The 12,276-nt window shown below is 42.4% G+C and overlaps 1 protein-coding gene across 26 annotated transcripts in view; it reads left to right on the top strand.

Annotated features, from left to right (window-relative positions):
* Positions 1-12,276, top strand: part of NCOR1 (nuclear receptor corepressor 1) — a 154,045-nt gene that overhangs the window by 107,406 nt on the left and 34,363 nt on the right. For all 26 annotated transcript variants that reach the window (XM_057311292.1, XM_057311290.1, XM_057311285.1 and 23 more), the window contains 2 exons: positions 1,355-1,515; positions 12,060-12,180. In XM_057311292.1, the coding sequence (XP_057167275.1) occupies positions 1,355-1,515; positions 12,060-12,180 (282 nt within the window). The remainder of the gene's footprint in view (positions 1-1,354; positions 1,516-12,059; positions 12,181-12,276) is intronic.

Genomic DNA, 12,276 nt, shown 5'->3' with positions numbered 1-12,276 from the left:
TTTATTTCTCCGAATATTAAGTGGTGGGTTTCAGCAGGCTAAATATAAGAGTTGAAATTCTCAGAGATATGACTAACTCACGCAACACTTGAATTCACCAAATGGCTTGATAATCTGACTCTTGCCTGTTGTGATCTTTATTGAATGTGAAAACACTTGGTTTTCCTAAGAAGAAGAAAGATAAATTCTTTGTCCTTTAAAGGGAAAAATTATAATTGAATTTTTGAGGGTTTTATTAGGTCATAGTGATGGTGCGTACACAGAAGATTTAGATTTATAGGGTTTTTAAACCTCTCTCTGGGTGGACTCCCCCCACCCCCAAGAATTTTAGATTTTGATATTAGTATATAGTCAGATCTGCCCCTGCATGGTGTGGGCTTGGTCCTTTCACACTTACTATTTTAATTTGGGGTTCTTCCCTTATTTCGATGACTTTAACTTCCGTAGGAAAATCGGTCGCCTGAATGCCTTATGCTGAGGTCACAGGTGCTCCAGAACAGGAAGTGCAGAGGCAGGTACCGCAGCAGGTCAGCGTCACTGTGCAGGCTCTCCGCGAGGAGTCAGTAAAGCCGCTCCGTGGCCTGGTGGGAGCGCGGCCCGCTGTGGTGTCCCGCCAGGTAGATATCATTCCTCTGCGCAGTGGCTGCCGGCCGTGTCCCTGCAGGTGCTGGACAGGGATGGTTTGATCTCGAGAATGAGCCGCCTTTCCTGGACATGTCCATCCTGTTTCAGAATGACTGTGTCTCTGCATCCCATCGTCCGTTGTATTCAGTTGAGACTGACTGGACCACTGGGAAATTTGTACTCACACATTGATACTGCGGCGCCGCCTGGCTTTTAAGGGTACCTGTACTTTGAAAAGTCTTCCGATCCCCTCCCCGACCGTGAGAAGTGCGAGTCTTTGAGAGCCAGAGTCACTACCCGTGTCTCAGAGTGCGCGAGATGTAAAGAGGGCGTCCGTCGATCGTCGGCCACGTCTGTCCGCTCTCCGGGTTGTAGTGTTGGCTGCCCCTCGGAAGCACGTCCGGAGAGCGGTGGAGAGAGAGAAACGAGTATGAAAGATTGTCGTTTGCCTGTGCTAAGCAGACATAGTTTGACGTGAGCATCAGCTCGGCAGCTCTGGTTTGACAGGGAGTTGAGTACTTCGGCCTCACAAAGACCATGTGTGACCTGAATATGTGTATGGGTTTAATTCAAGTGAAAGAGAAATTTGAAACAGAAACGTTCATCCTCAGCCTCATCTCGCACTTACAGTTCTGTGTGTCGTGTGAAAATTCAGGAATGGCTGAGATAAGTAGAGTGTTGCGGACAGTGAAATTGACGATTTTAAATCATTTCTTCTTCCCTTTGAAAGTCCTGCAGCCTGCTCCACATCAAGTGATCACTAATCTCCCTGAAGCGGTTCGGCTTCCGACAACTCGACCCACCAGGCCACCCCCTCCTCTCATCCCGTCATCCAAAACCACAGTGGCTTCAGAAAAACCATCTTTCATCCTGGGAGGCTCCATCTCACAGGTAAAACGCCTTCCCATCCCAGGAAATTTCTGTTGAGTGTTGCTTTGGTTAAAGTTTTCCCTTTTTGTCGCTAATTTGTCAGAGTCTTAATAAACCAGAATCTCTCTGTATGTGAAGAGACGATGACCAGAAAACACGGCAGTCATCGTACTCCATGCTGCACACAGGAAGTTGGTGTGAGTTGGGTGCCTGAGTGGCCCCGGCACACCGTCTGGTTTAACTTAGGAAAGTCACTTCTGTGCCCTGAGGTTTAGTGTAGTGTAGACGGAAGAGGAATCTTTTCAAGTACTAGCATATATGCTGACTAGTATTAGAAAGCCTCTAAATACTGATTCGTAGGTGATCGATAAGTCCCAGGTCATTCTGACCTCAGCCACTATATCTTTCTTTTTCCCCCCCTTAAATATATATGTATTTATTTTTTAATGGTCTTATCTTAATGGCTGAAAAGCTTTGACAACTGTGCACGATCAGCAGTGACCACTCTCCTGTCGGGTTATAGAACCATTTCATCCCTTCCGAAGGCTTTCTTAGCCCCTTCTGCCTGAAGCAACCACTGGTTTGCTTCTTGTTGGCACAGATTAGTTCTGTCTTTTCTAGAACTTCATATAAATGAAGTCATACAGTGTGTACTCTTCTGGGTCCGTCTTCGTTAACTTAACACAACGGCTTTAGGGATTCATCCAGGGTTTTGTGTGATCAGTAGTTTCTTCTTTTTTATTGCTGAATAATCCTACGCTGTGCGAACACATACCAGTTTGTTTATCCGTTTTCTCATTAGTGGAATCTAGAGCTATTTCTTTTTTTTTTTTAATTAATTAATTAATTAATTAATTTATTTTTTTAATGATTTTTTATTATGTTAGTCACCATACAGTACATCCCCGGTTTCCGATGTAAGGCTCGATGATTCATTAGTTGTGTATAACAGCCAGTGCACCATGCAATACGTGCCCTCCTTACTACCCATCACCGGTCTATCCCATTCCCCCACCCCCCTCCCCTCTGAAGTCCTCAGTTTGTTTCTCATAGTCCATAGTCTCTCATGTTTCATTCCCCCTTCTGATTACCCCCCCTTTCTTTATCCCTTTCTTCCCCTACCGATCATCCTAGTTCTTATGTTCCATAGATGAGAGAAATCATATGATAGTTGTCTTTCTCTGCTTGACTTATTTCACTTAGCATTATCTCCTCCAGTGCTGTCCATGTTGTAGCAAATGTTGAGAACTCGTTCTTTCTGATAGCTGAGTAATATTCCATCGTATATATGGACCACAACTTCTTAATCCAGTCATCTGTTGAAGGGCATCTCGGCTCCTTCCACAATTTAGCTATTGTGGACATTGCTGCTATGAACATTGGGGTGCATATGGCCCTTCTCTTCACTACGTCTGTATCTTTGGGGTAAATGCCCAGTAGTGCAATGGCTGGATCATAGGGTAGCTCAATTTTTAACTTTTTAAGGGACCTCCACACTGTTTTCCAGAGTGGCTGTACCAACTTGCATTCCCACCAACAATGTAGGAGGGATCCCCTTTCTCCACATCCTCTCCAACAATTGTTGTTTCTTGCCTTGTCTATTTTTGCCATTCTAACTGGCGTAAGGTGGTATCTCAGTGTGGTTTTGATTTGAATTTCCTTGATGGCTAATGATTTTGAACATTTTTTCATGTGTCTGTTAGCCATTTGTATGTCTTCATTGGAAAAGTGTCTGTTCATATCTTCTGCCCATTTTTTGATTTGTTTATTTGTTTCTCGTGTATTGAGTTTGAGAAGTTCTTTGTAGATCTTGGATACCAGTCCTTTATCTGTAGTGTCATTTGCAAATATATTCTCCCATTCCGTGGGCTGCCTCTTAGTTTTTCTGACTGTTTCCTTGGATGTGCAGAAACTTTTAATCTTGATGAAGTCCCATAAATTCATTTTATCTTTTGTTTCTCTTGCCTTTGGGGATGTGTCATGAAAAAGGTTGCTTTGGCCGATGTCGTAGAGGTTGTTGCCTATGTTCTCCTCTAGAATTTTGATGGATTCCTGTCTCACATCGAGGTCTTTCATCCATTTGGAGTTTATTTTTGTGTATGGTGTGAGATAGTGGTCAAGTTTCATTCTCTTGCATGTAGCTGTCCAATTTTCCCAGCACCATTTATTGAAGAGACTGTCTTTTTCCCACCGGATGTTTTTTCCTGCTTTATCAAATATTAGTTGCCCAAAGAGCCGAGGGTCCATTTCTGGGCTCTCTATTCTGTTCCATTGGTCTATGTGTCTGTTTTTGTGCCAGTACCATGCTGTCTTTGTGATCACAGCTTTGTAGTACAGCTCGAAATCCGGCATTGTGATGCCCCCAGCTTTGTTTTTCCTTTTCAACAGTTCCTTGGAGATTCGGGGCCTTTTCTGTTTCCATACAAATTTAAGGACTGTTTGTTCCATTTCTTTGAAAAATGTCCTTGGTATTTTGATCGGGATAGCATTGAAAGTGTAGATTGCTCTGGGTAGCATGGACATTTTAACTATGTTAATTCTTCCGATCCATGAGCATGGAATATCTTTCCATCTTTTTATGTCTTCCTCAATGTCTTTCAAGAGTGATTTATAGTTTCTAGAATATAGGTCCTTTACGTCTCTGGTTAAGTTAATTCCAAGGTAACGTATGGTTTTTGGTGCTATTGTAAATGGGATGGATTCCCTAATTTCTCTTTCTTCGGTCTCGTTATTCGTGTATAGAAATGCAACTGATTTCTGAGCATTTATTTTGTATCCTGCCACGTTACTGAATTGCTCTATAACTTCTAATAGTTTGGGAGTGGCTTCTTTTGGGTTTTCCATATAGAGTATCATGTCATCTGCAAAGAGAGACATTTTGACTTCTTCTTTGCCAATTTGAATACCTTTGATCCCTTTTTGTCGTCTGATTGCTGTTGCAAGGACTTCTAGTACTATGTTGAATAATAGTGGCGAGAGTGGGCATCCTTGTCGAGTTCCTGATCTTAAGGGAAAGGCTTCCAGCTTTTCCCCATTGAGAATAATATTTGCAGTAGGCTTTTCATAGATGGCTTTTATGAGATTGAGAAATGTACCTTCTATTCCTACACTCTGAAGGGTTTTAATCAGGAAAGGATGCTGTATTTTGTCAAATGCTTTTTCGGCATCGATTGAGAGGATCATATGGTTCCTGAGTCTTTTCTTGTTGATATGATGAATCACGCTGATTGATTTGCGAATATTGAACCACGCTTGCATCCCAGGTATGAATCCCACCTGATCGTGATGGATAATCCTTTTAATGTACTGTTGGATTCTATTAGCAAGTATCTTGTTGAGGATTTTGGCGTCCATATTCATTAGGGAAATCGGTCTGTAATTCTCCTTTTTGAGGGGGTCTTTGCCTGGTTTGGGGATCAAGGTAATATTGGCCTCATAGAATGAATTTGGTAGCTTTCCTTCTGTTTCTATTTTTTGAAATAGCTTTAGGAGAATAGGTATTATTTCTTCTTTGAATGTTTGGTAGAATTCCCCAGGAAAACCGTCCGGGCCTGGAGTTTTGTTATTTGGAAGGTTGTTTATCACTGACTCAATTTCTTCATAATTAATTGGCCTGTTTAAGGAATCAATTTCTTCCGGTTTCAATCTTGGTAGTTTATAGGTTTCCAGGAAGGATTCCATCTCTTCCAGATTGCTTAGTTTATTGGCATATAGCTGTTGATAAAAATTTCTAATAATCCTTCCAATTTCAATGGTGCTCGTCGTGACCTCTCCTTTTTCATTCATAATTTTAATAATCTGGATCCTTTCTCTTTTCTTTTGGATAAGTCTTGCCAGTGGTCTGTCAATATTATTGATTCTCTCAAAGAACCAGCTTCTAGTCCTGTTGATCTGCTCTACTGTACTTCTGGTTTCTGCTTGATTGATTTCAGCTCTAATTTTGGTCAACTGCTTCCTCGTGCGTGGATTAGGCCTGTCCCTCTGTTGCTGTTCCTGCTTCTTGAGGTGAGAATATAAAAACTGCATTTTAGATTTTTCTATTCTTTTGAGTGAGGCTTGGATGGCTATGTATTTCCCTCTTAGGACTGCCTTTGCAGTATCCCATAGGTTTTGGACTGTTGTATTTTCATTCTCATTGGTCTCCATAAATTGTTTAATTTGATTTTTGATTTCCTGGTTTATCGAGTCATTCCTGAGCAGGATGGTTCTTAGTCTCCAAGTGTTTGAGTTTCTTCCAAAATTTTCCTTGTGGTTGAGTTCCAATTTCAGAGCGTTGTGGTCTGAGAATATGCAGGGGATAATTTCAATCTTTTGGTATCGGTTGAGACCTGTTTTGTGTCCCAGAACATGGTCTATTCTTGAGAATGTTCCATGGGCATTAGAATAGAATGAATATTCTTTGGTTCTGGGGTGTATTGTTCTATATATATCTATGAGGTCCAACTCGTCGAGTATGGCATTCAAAGCCTTTGATTCTTTGCTTAGTTTTTGCCAGGGTGTTCTGTCTATTTCTGATAGTGGAGTGTTGAGGTCCCCTACTATTAATGTATTTTTATCTATATGTCTCTTTATTCTGGTTAAGAGTTGGCTTGTGTATCTTGCTGCTCCCCTGTTGGGGGCATATATATTTATAATTGTCATATCTACTTGTTGAATACTTCCCTTAAGAATAATATAGTGCCCTTCTGCGTCTCTAACTATAGTCTGTAGTTTAAAATCCAATTTATCTGATATGAGAATTGCTACCCCAGCTTTCTTTTGAGGTCCATTTGCGTGAAAAATGGTACTCCAACCCCTTACTCTCAGTCTGAATGCATCTTTGGGTTTGAAATGAGTCTCTTGTAGACAGCAAATGGATGGGTCATTTCTTTTTATCCAATCTGCAACCCTGTGGCGTTTTATGGGATGGTTCAAACCATTTACATTAAGGCTGATTACTGAGAGATATGATTTTAATATTGCCATGTTGCCAGTAAAGTCTTTGTTTGTATTGGCTGTGACTTTCTGTTCTGTATCACTCTTGGGTCCTTTTTACTTTTATAGAACCCCCCGTAATATCTCCTGTAGGGCTGGTTTCGTGGTTACAAAATTGGTTAGTGACTGGCGATTCTGAAATGTCTTTATTTCTCCATCAATTCTGAATGACAGCCTTGCTGGATAAAGGATCCTTGGCTGCATGTTTTTCTCTGAAAGAGCTTTAAATATGCTCCCCCAACCCTTTCTCTCATTCCAGGTCTGTGTAGACAGGTCTGACGTAATTCTGATGCTTTTGCCTTGGTACGTGAGAAATTTCTTTGCCCTGGCCGCTTTCAATACTGTATCCTTGCATCTAATATTTGCGAATTGCACTATGACGTGACGTGGCATAGGTTTGTCGTGGTTGAGCTTGGGAGGGGTCCTCTCTGCCTCTTGGACACGAATGTTTGTTTCCCTTGCTAGATTAGGGAAGTTTTCAGCTACAATTTGTTCAAATATCTCTTCTAGACCTCTGTTTTTCTCCACCCCCTCGGGGATGCCGATGATTCTGACATTGGATCGTTTCATTGAGTCAGTAATCTCCCGTAACGTACATTCGTGGGCGTGGATTTTTTTAAGACCATCTTCTATTTTCATTTTTTCCTCTATTAACCCATCCTCCAATTCACTAACCCGTTCCTCTGCTTCTGCGACCCTGGCCGTCAGAGCCTCTAGTTTTGCCTGCATTTGGCTCATAGAATTTTTAATTTCTGTCAGATTCGCTCTCATTTCTGTCCTTAGGGATTCTATATTCTCAGTAACCTTTTCGTTAATACTTTTTTCAATTCTACTCATCATTTTGACCATTGTTACTCTGAATTCCATTTCTGATAATTTGGTTACATCCATATCCATTATTTCTGTGGCAGAGGCCACAGACTCACTGTCTTTTCTTTGCTGGGGGGGGCTTCTCCTTCTTGTCATTCTGATGAAGAGAGGTTACGGGGTTTCCAGAGCCCAAATTATTGACTGGGTCCCAGGCCGTGCCCCTTGTTTTATAGGGATCTTAGGGATGTGGGCTTCTTCTTTAAAGATTTTATTTATTTATTTATGTGGCAGCCAACCAGCGAGAGAGGGAACAGAAGCAGGGGAGTGGGAGAGGAAGAAGCAGGCTCCCAGCGGAGGAGCCCGATGACGGACTCCTTTCCGGAACGCCGGGATCACGCCCTAAGCCGAGGGCAGGCGCTCAATGACTGCGCCACCCAGGCGCCAGGGTTGTGGGCTTCTTGATTTTTCAGCCTGCCTTCTGGGGGAGGGGCCTGCCGCGCCGATACTCAGGCAGCCCTGTTTGGGTAGAGTCTCGGCGTCCCCTGCGAGGGGGGATGGGGATGGGCACTCCCTGAGCCGGTATTTCCAGGCTTTTGTTCTCTGGCGGCTTTCCCTGGTGGTTTGCTGTGCCTCTTCTGAGAGTCAGAGCAGCAGCGGCCAAATTTCAGCCTCTGTCACAGAACAGAGGGATTGCAGCCCGTTCTCTACTAATGTTCTGGCCACTTTAACTCTGTTACTGTTGGTGCTGCTCAACCCTGCAGCGACCCGGGATGTGCGCCCCACACCCGGCGTCCCAGCCCTCACTTCCAGGGCCGGCGCGTCTCTGTCCTTTGTGTTTCTAATGCCGCCAGCCGCCCCGCGCGCGTGCTCCCGGATCTCCCGGTCTCAGTCTAGATCCAGTGAGCGCACCGGGATTCCGGTGTTCCGCAAGATGCCTGGCGGCGCGCGCGCACCCAGCTCACGGTCTCAGTCTGCTGTTTTGCGGGTGCCGTTCGCGAGCCCTGCCCGCTCCCCCGTGCAAGCGGCTACTGCTTCCCGGCACCCGAACATGGCGGCTCCCTCCCCCTTCCGTTTATCTTCCGATATCTGTGCACAGTTTCATGGCTCCCCGCTTCGTACCTCAATACTCAGCGCTGGAGATGTTCATTTGTAGAGATCCAGATGCGTCTTCCTGCGTCTCAGGCTGGTTCCGTGGTTGTTCAGGCTGGTCTGGTACCTATCCAGCTCGACTCGGAGGACCGGCTGAAAACGGTGTCTCCTACTCCTCCGCCATCTTAACTCCCTCTCCTCTAGAGCTATTTCTAGTTCTTGGCTGTGGTGAACATTCTTGTACTGGCTCTTTAGAGACAATCGTTTTCATTTCTCTTGTGTAATCAATCCCCTGAGAGTGGAATTGCTAGATACATGCGTGTTTTACTTATAATTTCCCAGAGTGGGTCTGCTGCTGCCCGCAGTGTGTGAGCCTTCGTGTTGCTCCATTTGCTCTTGGCGGTCTTTTTTATTTTTGTCGTATTTCACTGTGGCACTTAGTTTGCATTTCCTTGGCAGCAGATGATGTCAAGCACTTGTTTGTATGCTTATTGGTCATTTATACTTCCGATTGCGAAGTGACTGTCTTATTATCTGTTTTTATTGGGTTTTTTGGTTAGTAGATTGTAGAAATTCTTTATAAATTATGGATGAAAGGTCTCTGTTATATGTTAAAATATTTTCTCTCTTTTGTGGCTTGTGTGTTTTGTTACTGGTGTGTTTTGATGAGCAGAAATTTTAAATTTCGATGAAGTCCACATATAAATTTTTTTCTCTTACGATTAATTCTTTTTCTCTAAGAAATCTTTGCTTCGTTGTTGCGGAGATAGTCTTGCATTTTCTCTGAAAGCTTACAGGTTGGGCTTTTACGTTTAGGTCTGTGATCCATGTGAAGTTAATTTTTGTGTGCAACGTGAGGTCAGGGTCAGCATTCGTTTCTCCTTTTGGATTCCGCAGTTCCGGTAACACCGGTTAAAAAGTCTTTTCTTTCTCCTGTTTGATCACATTAATGCCTTTGTCATAAATGATTTGGCTGTGTTTGGCCTGTTTCTGGACTTTCTGTTCTGTTCAGTTGATCTGCTTGCCGGTACTTAACCAGCCCCACAGCTGCGACTGTTGCAGCTCTGTGGTGAGTCCTGAAATCATGGGGTAGGAGTCCTGCGAGGGCTTTTATTTGTCAAGATTGCTTTGGCTCTTCTGTGACTTTGGCATTTCCCTATAAATTATAAATGTCCGTTTCTAAGAAAAATTCTGCTGGGATCATGGTAAAGGATTGATTTAATCTTTAGATTATTTTGGGTTAGAAATGAAGATCTTAAGAATGTTGAGTCTTCTAATCCATGAACATGTTTATATTTCCATTTATTTAGGTCTTAAATTTCTCTCCACAATATTTCATAGTTTTCACTATAGAGGTTTTGTTAGATGTGTTTTTAGTTTATTTGATGATTTGTAATATATTTTGTTTTTATAAATATTATTTTTTTAAATTTCATTTTCTAGTTCTTACAGGTATATAAAAAATTGATTTTTTAATCTTCACTTTGTCTCCTGCAACATTTACTTATTTGCTGCTGCTTTTTTTTTTTTTTGAAGGGAGAGTAGATTTCTTAGGATTTTCTATGTGAGCATGTGATCTGCAAATCAAGGTAGTTTTACCTCTTCCTTTCCGGTCCTAGTGCCTTTTCTTTTTCTTGTTTTATTGAACCGGCTAGGGTAGAACTTTCAGTACGATGTTCATTTATTTATTTTTAAGATTTATTTCTTTATTTGAGAGAGAGGAGGGAGGGAGGGGGAGAGGGAGAGAGTAAATCTTATGTAGGCTCCCTGCTGAGCAAGGAGCTAGGAGCCTGATGTGGGGCTCAGTCAGCCCGATGTGGGGCTTGATCCCACAACCCTGAGATCATGACCTGAGCTGAAATCAAGAGTCGGATGTTTAACCAGCTGAGCCACTCGGGCGCCCCGTAGTACAGTGTTTAAGAGAAGTGGTGAAGAGGATATGCTTTCCTTGTTGCCCATTTTCGGAGGGAGGCATTCAGTATTTCACTGGTAGGTATGTTAACTATAGACTTTTCACAGGTGCCTTTCATTAGATTGAAGAGGCTTCCTTATATTCCTTTTTGCCGAGAGTTTGTTTTTTTTGTTTTCCTACAGTTTTTGTACTTTTCGACTTCATTTCTGTACAGTTCTTTTTTTATGATTTCTTTTTGTTGATATTCTTTGTATGGGGAAACATCATTTTCACACTTTCCTTTAATGCTTTAGACATGATTCCCTGTAATTCTTTGAACATATTTACAATAGCTGATCAATGATATAACAGCCTTTTTCTAGCAAGTTTAAAGCCCAGGGACAATTTTTATTCACTGCGTTTTTTTCCCTCATGTGGGTCATGCTTTTTTGTTTCTTGTAATTTTTGGGTAAAAACTGAACATTTTATGTGATTTGGCAACTGTGGAAATCAGATTCTCCTCTCTCCCTAGGGTTTGCTCTCATTGCTTTTGTTTTTGTTGATATTTGCTTTGTGACTTTTCTGAATGAACTCTGTAAAATCTGTATTCTTGTGACATGTGTGGTCATTGAAGTCTCTACCTGCTGGCCGGCTAAGGCTTGATAGACGTCAGTGCCTGGAATGCCTGAGTGTCCCAGTCTTTACTGAGTGGCTCTCTGTGTGTTTTGGGGCACACCTTCACATTCAGCCAGGCAACTGGCAACTCTGCCTTAGTCTTCACTTCCTACTTTCACAGAGCTTTAAGGTCCGCCAGAGTTGAGAGCTTAAGTCCTTCTCATGTCTTTCCTAGGCGTCTGTACAGCCTTGTACATTGATATGGCCTTCTGGATTCCTAGGAATGTGTTGGAACTTTTCAAACCCCCTTTGAACATCTCGTTCCTTAACTTTTCCTTTTAGGGTTTCTGGTTATCCTGTTGTTTGCCTTAGTGGTTTATCTACCGCCTCAGGCAGTGAGGAAGTTAAATCATTTGACTCTGTTTTTGACAAGTGTGCACCTTCTTCCCCACCACAGTCAGGTCAGATAAGGACAGCCTTGCAAATGGGTCTCCCAGAGAACCATCAGACAAGTCAACTAATGACAGTTACCTGGGAATGAGGATTTTAGGGAGCTCCAACCCTCTTCTTTCCCCTTTGGTGGCTGCCAGGCTGCCGGTTTTCACCATGATTGTAGTCTGTTGATTTTCAAGGCTACCAGTGAGCTTGGTGGGGAGCATATGGGAGAGGAACTAGAACAAGTTCGAATGCCACAAAGCTTACTCTTCTTACCTAGATTTTGCTAGTCTTCTTGAAAGATGCACTCAGATTTCTGTAAGCCTTTGGTTAATTTCCAAATTAAAAGGTTGATTCCTACAATTTTTGCTGGTTTTCTGGTCGCCTTCATAGAGGAGAGTTTTCAGAAGTCCTTACTCTGCTGTTGTCACTGATGTCACTGTCTTTTGGCAACTTTAAGAGGAATGAATATTGTTAATAATAGTAGCTTACATTGTGAGTGTACTATTAAGTTCTTTATTTATGTAATTTGTTAACAATAAATATGAAATTTATGGTGATTTCAGAAGACACATCTTGCTCCCTTTAAAAATATTTTTAATGTAAGCAAACTATGATAAGGATTTGCTTACTTTGCAGATACTTGTTCTCAATTTTGGGCAGTGGGGATATAAATTCTTAGAAACACGACCATTCAGTTTATTGTTGACCTTATGAAAAGACAATGTTAGTCTTTTAAAATTATTTTTAGGGAACACCTGGCACTTATTTGACGTCTCATAATCAGACTTCCTACACTCAAGAAGCAGCTAAGCCCTCGGTGGGCTCCATCTCTCTCGGACTGCCGCGGCAACAGGAATCTGCCAAATCAGGTCAGTGAGTAAATACTGACAACACATCTGCGCTTGCGGCATCGCGGTCGGTAATTCAGCACTTGATCTCTTCCTGTTTCTCTCGCTTTGGTCCAC

This window comes from Ursus arctos, unplaced genomic scaffold (genome assembly GCF_023065955.2).
Source record: "Ursus arctos isolate Adak ecotype North America unplaced genomic scaffold, UrsArc2.0 scaffold_14, whole genome shotgun sequence".
In the NCBI taxonomy this organism is placed as follows: Eukaryota; Metazoa; Chordata; class Mammalia; order Carnivora; family Ursidae; genus Ursus; species Ursus arctos.
This window is presented reverse-complemented; position numbering and strand designations above follow the sequence as displayed.